Source organism: Sarcophilus harrisii, chromosome 5, assembly GCF_902635505.1.
Source record: "Sarcophilus harrisii chromosome 5, mSarHar1.11, whole genome shotgun sequence".
NCBI lineage: Eukaryota > Metazoa > Chordata > Mammalia > Dasyuromorphia > Dasyuridae > Sarcophilus > Sarcophilus harrisii.
In genome coordinates, this window is record NC_045430.1 from 8431982 (window position 1) to 8444085 (window position 12104).

At 44.9% G+C, this 12104-nt stretch overlaps 1 protein-coding gene across 5 annotated transcripts in view; it reads right to left on the bottom strand.

Annotated features, from left to right (window-relative positions):
- The window catches only part of SCUBE1 (signal peptide, CUB domain and EGF like domain containing 1), a 216090-nt gene that overhangs the window by 57709 nt on the left and 146277 nt on the right, over positions 1-12104 (bottom strand). For all 5 annotated transcript variants that reach the window (XM_031938459.1, XM_031938457.1, XM_031938456.1 and 2 more), the window contains one exon: positions 4146-4262. In XM_031938459.1, coding sequence (XP_031794319.1) covers positions 4146-4262 — 117 coding nt within the window. The remainder of the gene's footprint in view (positions 1-4145; positions 4263-12104) is intronic.

The following is a 12104-nucleotide window of genomic DNA, read 5'->3' on the forward strand; positions in this document are numbered from 1 at the left end:
AAAGAATGTCAGAACCGGTGAATACTTTGGGATGTGGAACGTGGAATGTGAGAGGTGGAAGAGGCCTTGGAAAGCTTGACCAGTCTCCTGGTTTTACAGAGATGGGAACGATGATACACAAGGGAAGGGGTTTTCTAAAGGTCATACAGCTTGGGTCTCTTTTTGGAGCCCGGGTCTCCTGATTCTCCATGCTCTCTCCTGTGCACGGCCGAATTACTCTCTTCTCCTTCAATGGCACCGATCCAACCAGGGGTAGAATCAAGCAATTGGAATTAGTTAAGGAACACTGAATTTCCAACCTTTTCATCGTTCTCGAGAGGGCCAATTAGGCAGAAAACAACACTCCTTGGACATCAAAAACTTTCCCCAAGGAACAGAAAGACTCCAGGATTAAAGAGCTGTACAGAAAAATTCCCATTTAACAACAAAGGTGGAATGCTCAGGGAAAATCCTGAAATGATATGGGCAAAACAAATCCCCACCAGTTTGGTCACATACTTTGTGCTTGGCTTTACTTACCTTGCTAGCTGCTTGTTCTGCAATACTGATTTCATTCTCTGAGAGTTTGTCAGTAGTTTCAGATGTATCCCACTCTTGTGACCCCAGTTAGAAAGGCCACCCTTAGTGGCCACATTTGAACTTGGGACTCTCTGCATCTAAATCTGGCATTCTATCCACGCTTTTACATAGCTGCCTTCTCTAGGAATAGAACCTTGAAAATGAGAGGTGTTGATGACTTTTCCTTTGAGATTTGGAAACATCTCTGATTTGAAATCAGAAGACTAGAATTTCTAGTGCTTCAGTGATAATTACTCTGAATCCAAAGAGACTTTTACACATGGCAATGACTATTATCTTTAAATTTCCATCTCATTTACTCTCTGTTTAGTTTTGGATAAGTCTCATAGTGCTGTAGAAAGGGCACTGGGCTATCCTAAGTTCCTGGGCTCCAATTCAAAGTGTTCAATATCATCTATATGAAGATGAGTTTCAGCTTTCTTTGTCTAGCCCTAACCTCTCTCTAGTCCTTTAGTCTTGCAAAATTAACAGTCTGTTGGATAATATCCTATAGTCATTTTGAACTCAACAGTTTGAAAAAAACTCATTTTCTTTTGTCTCTATTCCTAGCTTTACTTTTCCTGTGAAGGGATCACCACCCTCTCACAGTCTTGCTGCCTTCCCTCTGAGATCATCACACCTTTCCACTGTCTAAGGCTTCTATGTACATGTACATACTGTCTCTTCCTTTGGAATACGAACCATAATTGTTAACTGCTTCCTGGGGTTACTATGGGCAAGGATCAAATAAGATGATGGATGCAAAAGGGATTTGTAACCAAAAGTTCTTGTACAGGTGCACACTTGCTTAATGTTATTAGTAGGTTCTGTGAAAATAAGATGTTAGGCAAAACATTATGGGGGTGGGGGAACACTTAGATACTCAGGAATAGCATTATAAACTGGCAGTCAAAATTGAGGGAGTTTAATAACTCCCTCTGAGTGCTTAATAACTGAAACTCTATCAAAGATAAGTCAACTATCTCAATTTTCAGAGAGAACTGTTCTTCCTTCTTCAGTCTCAATTCAGGAGTAAAACAGGAACAGGTACAGGAAGTTGGGAAGAGGAACTAGAAGAAGTGGGAGAGAAAGAGAGAGACAGAGAAAAAGGTGGACAGAGATAGAGAGAGACTGAAATAGAGACAGAAAGAGAGAAGGAAAGAGAGAAAGAAAAAGAGATAAAGAGAGACAGAGACAGAGATAGAGAGACAGAGACAGAAACAGAGATGGAAAGAAAGGAAGAAAGAGATAAAGAAAGAGACAGATGGACAGAGACAGAAAGAGACTGAAAGAGAGAGAAAGGGGGAGAAGAGAGACAGAGACAGACAGAGACAACAGGAGAAATGATTTTATGAAATTAGATCATTACAGTTTTGCACTCTGGCAAATATATCCTGTAATTAGTTGCAGATAGCCAGGCTGAAAGTTTAGAAATGCAATTAGGTTATTGCTAGGGTCCCTACTTAGGGCGGCTAGGTGGCCCAGTGGATAGAGTGCTGGATCTGAAGTCAGGGAGACCTGTGCTCAAATCAGCCTCAGACACTGCCTAGCTATGTGACTCTGGGCAAGTCAGTTGTCTCAGTTTCCTCATTTGTAAAATAAGCTGGAGAAGGAAATGGCAAAGTCCTCCAGTGTCTCTGCCAAGAAAACCCCAAATGAAACCACAGAGTCAGGCACATCAGAAAAATGACTGAACAACCACAAAAGAACCAGCTCTCTACCTCCTATGTTCTTTGGTCTTTTCTAGTTCTAAGCTTTTGGGGTCAGTAATTCCCAATCCAGCTGTTCTGAGTTCTAAAGCCTCCCTCCCTACTTTTTGTCTTGCTCTAGTCTCATCTCCCTTGTCCCCTGAAAGCAGTTCTGACCTGGGACCCTGGGCAGTCACTGAACCTCTCCGAACCTCCCTTTCCTTGTTTGTCAGATGAGGGAAGTTGGACCAGACAGCTACTAACTCTAGGACTGGGATGCCATGATCTCACCGGGAACTGTAGGTGATGAAAATCAAGATACCTTGTAAAAGGATTAATTGGATACACATCGGAAGCTACTTAGAAACAAGATTCTCATTATTATTACATAATAATAATGCATGTGTCAATTGTCCTTTATAACCCCCTTTTAGGTGAATCAAAACTGACCATTCCTTTTTGCATATGAGCAACTGTGGCTCACACTGGGCCATCATAATGTAGTTAATAAATGCCTGAGCCCTCATGTGAACTCAGATTTTCCAAAGCCATGTCTGATTTTCTTCCCATTATACCAGACTTTTGTTTAGCCTGTACTCTACTCCCTTATAGGCACAGGGCAAGAGAATAGCATTCAGAGCTGGAAGAGAGAAGGAGGGACCACCAAGCCCAAGGCCTTCATTTCCTAGAGGAAGGAATTGAAGTCAGGCAGCAGTGGGATTGCTGCCCATCGGGAGGTGGCAGCAGGATCCCTGCCCATCAGGAGGTGATGGACTTTGGGAGGCAGCAACAAGATGGTTTTGAGGAACCAACAATTGTCACCCAAGCATCAGTGAGAGACAGATGATTAGAAAGAAAAGTCCAATGAAACAAGATTTTAAAAATTATTTGTCTCTGTATACCAAGTATTTCTTATATCCCATCATGTCTGGCTCATGGGCAATACCTAATAAATGCTATTTGGTTGATGCTGCTCTCATATTGCTCCAACTGTAAGAATAACAGAGACTACCATTTCTTTTTTTTCTCACCAACTGAAATGGAACACTTCATTTCTCCAGCCATGAAAACCAAAACACCTGATTGTCTCATTTCTCCAATTGGAATATGGCAGAAAGCATCCTCCCTCCTCACTTTCTAGCTCTGTTGATACACAGGCCATCCCATTCCTTTATTTCTCCACTCAGACTGATTCAGGGCCTATCTTCCTTTCTTTTTTCATCGACTAAAATGATCATGGACCAGAGATGTCTTTGGGCCTCTCCAGATTGCATACTGATTCATTTCCCCAGGACTTTTTCTATCAGTCCCATGGCATAGTACCAGGCTATAGAAATCCCCTCACCCCGGAAGCTCTCATTGGAAGTACCCCCTGGTCCCCTGAGGCCTTGTGCTCTAATTGGCTGGCTCCTTCCAGAACCTTTGTTTAAGGAGGAGGTCCAGACCATAAATATCTCTTTTCCTCCTCAGGCTGCATTTCCTCATCCAGGGCTTTCTCTACTGGGCACCTCCTTCTCCTGCCCCTGCCCTTCAGGTCTCTTTTTAAGTGTACTCTTCCTTTTTAGAATATAATCTCCTTGAGGGCAGAGACTGCCTTTGTCCTTCTATTCGGATTCCCTGGATTTAATCTAGTGTCTGGTCCATAATAAGTGCTTAATAAATGCTTGTTGACTAACAGACCTCTCTACTTCCTTACTTTCTTCATAATGATTCAATTGCCTTCAATTACCTTATTTATATTTCCAATTGGAATACTACCTAGACCACCAGACACCCAGATTTCATATTTCTCCAACTGAAGTTATGTCGCAGTAATTCCTCCTGTTCCCCACTTCTTTGGTTAGAGCTTGAGGGAACCAAAGTGGATTCCAAACCCATTCCTGGGTAACCATGGCTCACCTTTGCATGTTTTCCCATCTGGCTGCAGGGTAAACCCCACTGGGCAGCTGCAGCGGACTCCGGTGGCTGTATCCTTGCAGGTACGGTCACAGCCTCCGTTGTTGACAGCGCATGTTTCTGTAGAAGCAAAGAAAACATTCAATCTCCTCCTCCAAGCTGGTTGCTTCAGAATCAAAGAATCTTAACCTTAGAAGGGATCTTCAAGAGTCTCTGGCCCACCCAGGAACCCTCTGCTGTATCCCTAACAACTGACTGGTCATCCAAGTGTGGCTTCAGGACCTCAGACTTAAATCCCAAAGTAGCTGAACCATTTCTTCAATGAAAGGAAATCCAAGTGGCTACACAGAGGAGTGTATCTACTAGTCTAGTCTAGGGGATATCTGGCCTGCAGGTCCAATTTCCAAACCCTTTGTTAGAGCATTGATTCAGAGTCGAGATCACCTTCCAAAAACTCTTATAGAGTCCAGGAACGGTGTAAAATCACAACTTTGGATTTCTAACAGGAAGAGGTCAGAAGGGAATTAGGGGGCAAAGAAAATACTTGAAGCCGTGAAAGAGTTAATGGGAAATGAACTCCATACATCACTTTGACAAGAGTCTACAGGCCTGATCTTTTCTCACTGAGCTACAAGCAAAAGGCATCTGGGTTTTGTCCACTTCAAGATTTTCTGCAAATTGAAAGGAGCTGGAAGTAGGTAGGGGAAGGCATAACCGAGGTCACTGAATCCCATTCTGGGCTGTGATACTGAAATTTCCCAGGGATTGCCAAAAGGAGAGTGGCTGAGTTGGGCACTCATTTGACCCCAGTTGCAGGCCAGGGATGGTCTGGCCTCCTGAAGGTGGCCTATGGGGGAGAGAGCTACTAACCCCCCAGAGAAACCTTCATCTCCCTTCCCCACCTCCTCTCCCCCTCTGGATGGTGCTATTATGGCTAATTAGGTGTGTACATTCCCTAGGAGTATCAAAGACAGACTATAACTAAATAGATGGCTTTCCCCCCTTTGATCCTCATAGAGCAGAGTGGTGAGGATGCCAGTGGGATTTATTTTTAGTTTTCTTCCCTTTTGTTCTGTTTTGTTGCAGGAAGCTCCAAACATGTTTATCTGTTAGCAGCTGCCAGTGGCACAGAAAATCTGCCTCTACCTGGGAGCTGTGATGGTGTCAAGAAGCCCACAGAACGTTTTGTGGGCCTTAAAATCACTACCAGATTGCTCAGATTTCTACACACACCAGAAGAGATGAGGACGGGTTAAAATAGAATTGTAAATTTGGGTGTTCCCCCAAAGGCCTTCACCTTTCCCTCACCATTTTAGTGGGAGTTCTAGCAAAGAGTCATGACAAGGACGATGCATCGGGAGAAGAACTTGACCCTTAGGAGAAAGGGCTCGAGACCAGATTTCTCCATCCAGTGACCCCCCACCTCCGTCCATCATGCCTCAGAGCAGAAAAGTGGGGTCTGAAGCTTGCTTCTGCTGTTGGCTTCCTGGAGCTCTGGGGACTGTGGTCCTCCCCCCACAAATGGTGGCCATGGTGCTTTCACAGCTGGGACTTTGAGTTGGGGAGGAAAGGCCTACAAAGGCGGGACTCCCCTGCCTGGATCATGGGCCCTCCAAGGCCAGCCGACTTCACTTGGCCCCCACTGAGTCAGCTTGGCCAAGCGGCCCTTCTCTCTCAAACCCTAATTTTCCCATCTGACTTCAAGCTCAGAATGTTCCCACCTTCTCTCTTCTGCCTTCCCCAGAGGAGCCCCGGTCCTTTACATTGGGTGGCTCCCTGCCTTCTCTGTGTCTGTCCGACTTATCACTCTGATCTCTGCTCTCCTGTTCACACCCCTGCCCCCATCTTGGGGGGGGGAGGGGAGGAGGCATTTTCCCACTTCCACTAGGCTCCTACCCTTCAAGGCCCTGCTCAGATGCTGCCTCCTCCAGGAAGCCTCTCCTATGATCCTCCCCTATGTGTTTCCTTTCATCTTCTTTCTTGTGTCCTTTTAGGGGAGAATTCTGAGTCTACTTGTCAGTCTAGGGCTTAGCTGCCATCAGACTGAGTTCTGTGAGGGCCACAGCCAGGTCTGGGCCAAATTTCTACCTTCATGCCCTGCACAAAATAGGTGCCTGCATTGGGATGGTGGGAAGAACGTTCCCTTTGGGCTTCCTGGACCTGGATTCAACACCTTTTCTGCTGGGTGATCCTGGCCCTGACTCCTGAGGGCCCAGGCTCATGCTCTGTGCAGCCAGAGGGTACCACCTCATTTCAGTCCCTTCCAGCTCTCCCTCCACTCAGATGTGATTCCTCTGAACTCTCAGTCCAACTAAACAAACATTAAGTGTTCGTGGATTCTAGATGTCAGGGCTGCAAATCTAAATGGTCCCTGCCTTCATGGAGCTTATGCTCTAAGGAGGAAGGGTACATATATAGATACATAAAGTAATTCCCTTCCAAGAGCAGGAACAACTGGATAAACTTCCATTGAGTTTAGAAAGGATACCAAAGCAGGGCAGCCATGTTTGTTGCTGGCCTTGCTTTCATGTCATAGAAGTAGGGAGGTTTGGTCCGAAGGAAAGGCCAAAGGGCACAGGACAATGTCCTGTCTGTCACGTGTTAGAGGAATGAGTCTTGTTCTATTTGGCCCCAGAAGGAAGAGTCAGGAGACGTGGAGGAGGGGGAGGGAAGATGGACTGGGGAAGTCTGGGGGGAAGGAGAGCAGCCCCAAGAGGCCTGAGGAAGCTTCCCAGCAGGGAGAGCTGGACCAGGGTGGGGTGATCTGCTTGGGGAGCTGGGGGGCCCTCTCCCTGCAGATCTTCCAGCACCATCGGGGTGACGATAGTGGGAATTCCATTCAGGAATGTGCTGGACAAGACAGCTTCAAAGTGCCTTCTCACAGGCTCCATTCTCATCTGAAACAGATGGATTTATGTTGTTGACTTTCCCTGCCTATGGCTTCTCTGGAATATTTTGTTCCTTTAGTTCCTCTTCCCTCCCCTTGAAGATCTTCAGGGAGAAGCAGAAGCTGCTCTTTCCTGGAGCTTGGCCCCTTCACAGCTAGACCCCAAGAGCAGGCCCAAATTTGTGGCTTTTGAACTTGGGCCCACATTCTTCCTTGCATTGTGGCCACTGGAACCATCTAATTCCTCTTCCCCAGGTCAGCTCCAATAATGCTGGAAGCCCGAGGAGCTCACTCTCCTGCTGCTTCAGGGAGTTGGTATTAATCACTGGTTGGGAATGCAATCACACTTGCTCCCAGCGATTCCTACCATTGTGGGCCCTTGGTCTTCATTTATATTAATCTGCTTCTGTATAGTCATGTGGCAAACCTCTGGGCTCCTTGCGGCTGAGGCACAGGGCAGACTCCTGGAGGTGAGGAAGCCAACTGAGTCTGTTACATATGGAGAGGTCCTAGAAGGGAAAGTTTGGGGAGAGGCAAGCCTTTTCTTGGAGCTTTCCTTGGAGCCCTCTGAGGGCAGAGGGCCTTCCCCAGCCTCTTGCCACAGCTTACACCCATTTTCTCTCTCTGCTTTTGTTGGTCTCTGTGCTGTCAGTTACTGTTAACTCAGCTATGGCATCTTTATTTCTTTCTGTCCTTGCTGGGCCCCCAAAATCTCTCCCTGGCTCTAAGAAGCTCCTCATTTTATATACATTTCTCAGAGTCTGACCCAATCCCTTACTCAATCAAAACAGACTTCCCACCACACCCAATGGAAATATTTATAATTGATTCAAGGTGGTGTCCAGGCCCTGTTCATCCTTACTTCTGCTTGATGGATTCAATTAAAATATGGTCCTTATCTAACAAAGGTAATTTCTTTTAGGTGGGCTGGGTTACTCAAAAGACCCCGAGCCTCACACTTAAGCAAGCTTTCCAAGAAAAGAAGAGATGTTCCCTGGATCGTAAGGACCTTCCCAAGAGCCTCAGACAGCACTTGCTTTGCTCCCCCATATGTTCATCATGTAATACCATATGTTATAATTAGTGGTGTTTGTGTCTTATCCATTACGAGGCTTTGAATTAACATGTGGACTGAGCCGTGTATCTGTAACTTTGGGCCTGTAAGAAAATCTCTCTGGGCCATTGTTTGCCATCTAGAAAATGAAGGGGTGGAAGAGGGGATTATTAAGGAGCCTTCCCAGTTTTAAATCTTATGACCTAAACTTTTTATTGAGCACAACGTTGGGCAGAGAACAAGTGCTTAATAAACGTTTGATGAACATAGAATGAATGACTGAATGGGAAGGTCTGCTCCAAATCAAGCTTCCTTAATCCACAGAAATATGCCTGAAAAATCTTTCACATGAACAGACTCCCTTGGGAGCTCTGAAGATCAAAGCAAAGGTTCTCCCCCTCCCCACCTCTTTCCAGGTGTAAGTCATTACGATTCCAAACTAAGAAAATGTGTCTCCAGCACACACTTGGCCTGGGCTGGTCCCAGTGCCTTTAATCTGTCACTTGCAGATTGACAATGTTGGACAGAAGGCTGGTTTTGTTCTGTAGCTCATGCAGAGGAAATAGTGCTGGATCTGGAAGAGGTGTGGAGGTCAGGATCTGCTTTGGCTCTTGGCTGTGTGTGCAAAAATCCAGGCCCTGACCTTCCTTCTCTTTAGAATGAAGGCTTTGGCTTAGATTCTCCAAGGTCCTTATCTACTCTTAGTGAGGATTAAGTGAGATAACACTTATAAAGCCCTTTGCAAACCTTAAAATGATATTGAAATGTCATCATTATTATTGTTATTGTTGTTAATCTTCCCTATCAGCTCCATATGTGAGCTTGGCCAAAATCCAATCACCAGGACAAATAAACTACTTCTCCCCAAGCTCTTGTAAAGTCCTTTCCCATGGACCTCAGTTTCCTCACCTTACTAAGGAAGGGGTTTGGAGTACATGATAAAACCCCATGAACCTTCGGATGAGCCAACCAGAAACAACCTATAACATATATTTAATATACACCATGTGCCCAACACTATCCAGAAATGTCAAGGCCCCTGTTCTTGGGGAGTTTACATTCTATCCTAGAAGACAACATGCGCCCAAAGAAGTATGCTTAAAATCAGTGCTAGGTGATTGGGCAGAGAAACACTGTGCCCTCAAAGGTTGGATCAATCTCCTAATTATAGGCTGCTAGGGGCTGCATAGAATACTGGACTTGGAGCCAGGAAGACCTGAGCTTAAATCCAGCCATAGACACTCCCTGCCTGTATCATCCCGTGCAAGTCACTTCACCCTGTTTGCCTTAGTTCCCTCATCTGTCAAATGGGAATCACATAGCACTTGCTTCCCAAAGTTGTTGTAAGGATCATATGGAATAGCATTTGTAAAGTGCTTAGCCCAGGACCTGGCACAGGGCAGGTGCTAAATAAAGCTTATTTCCTTTTATGGCACAAGATTTCAGGACCTCTGAAAAGCTCCCTGCCCATCTGCAATAAATAAAGCTTGAAATTTTTGATCAGTCATCCCATCATTAAATATTTATTACATGCCTGCAATGTGCCCTGCCTTCCCTGGAGTACTGCTCTTCAGGATCCCAGAATACAGAGTCTGGGGCTTGGGGGTTTCTGTTTTTAATGTCCCCCCACCATACAGAGCTGAACATTTGTGCTTGGTGCTGAGGATCGAAGAACCAATTCTACCATTAAGCCATGAGTCTTTTGGAGTGGAGTTTGGGGTTCTAGTAGGAACTCCCCTCCTTTCCTCCCCTCCCCCGGGAAGGCTGTGTGCTGTTAGCAGCCACAGGCACTTCAGTGTGTGGATGACTCTAGAGCAGAATAGAAAAGGTAGGGGAGCAAAGGGGCAAGCTGGAGGAGTGAGCCAGCTGAAGAGGCTGATGTCTCTCAGGGCCCCCAGCCACCTTACAGATCGCTTTTCCCAGCCTTCCCTAATCTTGATGCCTGAAATCACTCATTGCCCACCAATTCTGTCTAGATCAGATTTGTGCTTGGCTGCTTTTGTCTTCTCTTTTAGTCTGCAAACTCCTTGAGGGCAGACATATCCCCAGTGCTTAGCCCAGTGCCCAGTACACAGTAGGTGCTTGATAAATGCTATTTAACTACTGTTGTTTATCCATTCTCAAAGAGAGACGTCAGGGAGGTGATGCCATGACATGCAAGTGAGGGAGGGCTGCCTCACCGTCCCCTCCAGAACTCTCTGGGTCCAATGGCCAGAGAGAGAGCAGGACGGCTGGAGATGGCTCTGGATTCAGTGAGAGACATTTGCCATTGATGACCTCTAAAGTCCCTTCTGGGTTGAGATCTAGGATCCTGTGAATGTCAGTCATTATTATCATTCTTCTCATTTTTTTTCCAATGGGTTCAAATGAAAATGATCTTGGGGCCAATTGCTACCTACTTTTGTCATATTGATGTTATATGGCTGCATAAACCATAGAGGGTGGGTAAAATAAGTGGTTTTTGTGGTTGACTAAAAGTACCAGGAGGTGAGCTCAGAGCCGGCCCACCTGGTTTAACTCCTGGAGAGAGCTGAAGGATCAGGGGAAGCTATACACTATCTGGTGTAGCCAGATCATGTAGTCACATGATCTTTTGTTCCCCAGTTCCCTGATGGGAAAGATTTCATGCCAAGTAGCTTGGAGAATATAAATATTTGATAGAATGCCATACGTTCAAAGCATTGTTCTTCAGTTTTTCTGGATCACTATTCTGTCCTGGTGGTTATGGACAACAGGTAGGTTTGTCGTGATGGCCTGGTTCCTGTACAGTTCACTTATTGAGTCGTCTGGGATATTTGGAGCCACTATTACTGTTATTATTAATTTTATTGGCAGCAGTGACATGCTGTTCCAATGTGTATATTACTCTTACTACTAAAAGAAATGAAGGTCATCCATTTTTCAGAGGAAAGGGAGCCAAAGGCTACAATCAGATAATGATGACAACCCTATTTTTCATCCCAACTTACAAAAGTCCTTGGAACACACCCCTCCCCATATTTTGGGAATCTCTGAAAGGAGTAATGAAGGAAGTCTTTGTACTGTCAGAACATTGGATTAAAAATCAGAGATGTTATTCATATTCCAGCTCTGCCACTTAAGAGATGTGTGTTCTTCATCAAATCCTTTCATTTCCTTGGGCCCCAGTCTCCTCATCTGTAAAATGGTGACAACGAAATTTATACCATTTAACTGGTATAATCAATACTATAGTATTCACAATGAAGCATTTATAAATGTAAGCTGTTATTGTTACGGTTGCCAATAAAATTGGTGAAGAAATCATGGAATTGTCAAGTTAAAAGGGATTTCCAAAGTTATCTGGTTGATAGTTAAACCAAAGAATTTCTCTTTCCAGTAACTATGACAAATGGTCATCTTGCCCCTTCCAGTGAGGGGGAATCTCCCAGGGTTCCTCTTTGGAGTAGCTTTCATTATTCAGGATTCTTCCTTTTTTTGCTGTTCAATTATTTCCAATTCTTCACGACCTCATTGGGGATTTTCTTGTCAGAGATTCTGGAAAGGTTGGCCATTTCCTTCTCTAACTCATTTTACAGATGGGGAAACTGAGGCAAACAGGATGAAGTGATTTGACTAGAGTCACATAGCTAGTAAATAACAGGCTGGATTTGAACTCAGATGTGGTGTTCTATTTACTGTGGTACCCAGCTCCTCTAGTACTATACATACATACATGTATGCAAACAAACATAGCTAACACTATATATTTGAAAGTACTATATATATTCTCCCTTTTGTTTTGTTTTATGGGAAGGCAGTTGGGGTTAAGTGACTTGGACAGGCTCACACAGTAAATGTTAAGTGTCTGAGGCTGAATTTAAATTCAGGGCCTCCTGGCTCCAAGGCTGCTTCTCTATCCACTGCGCTGTCTAGTTTCCCCGAAGTTCTCAAATGTAATAAAACTTAACCTCTTTCTTGTATTCATGTCTGGGCCCAGATTATTTTTCATCTATACCAGCTGCCCCAAATGCATCTGTTGATTGACCAACAGGCCTATATG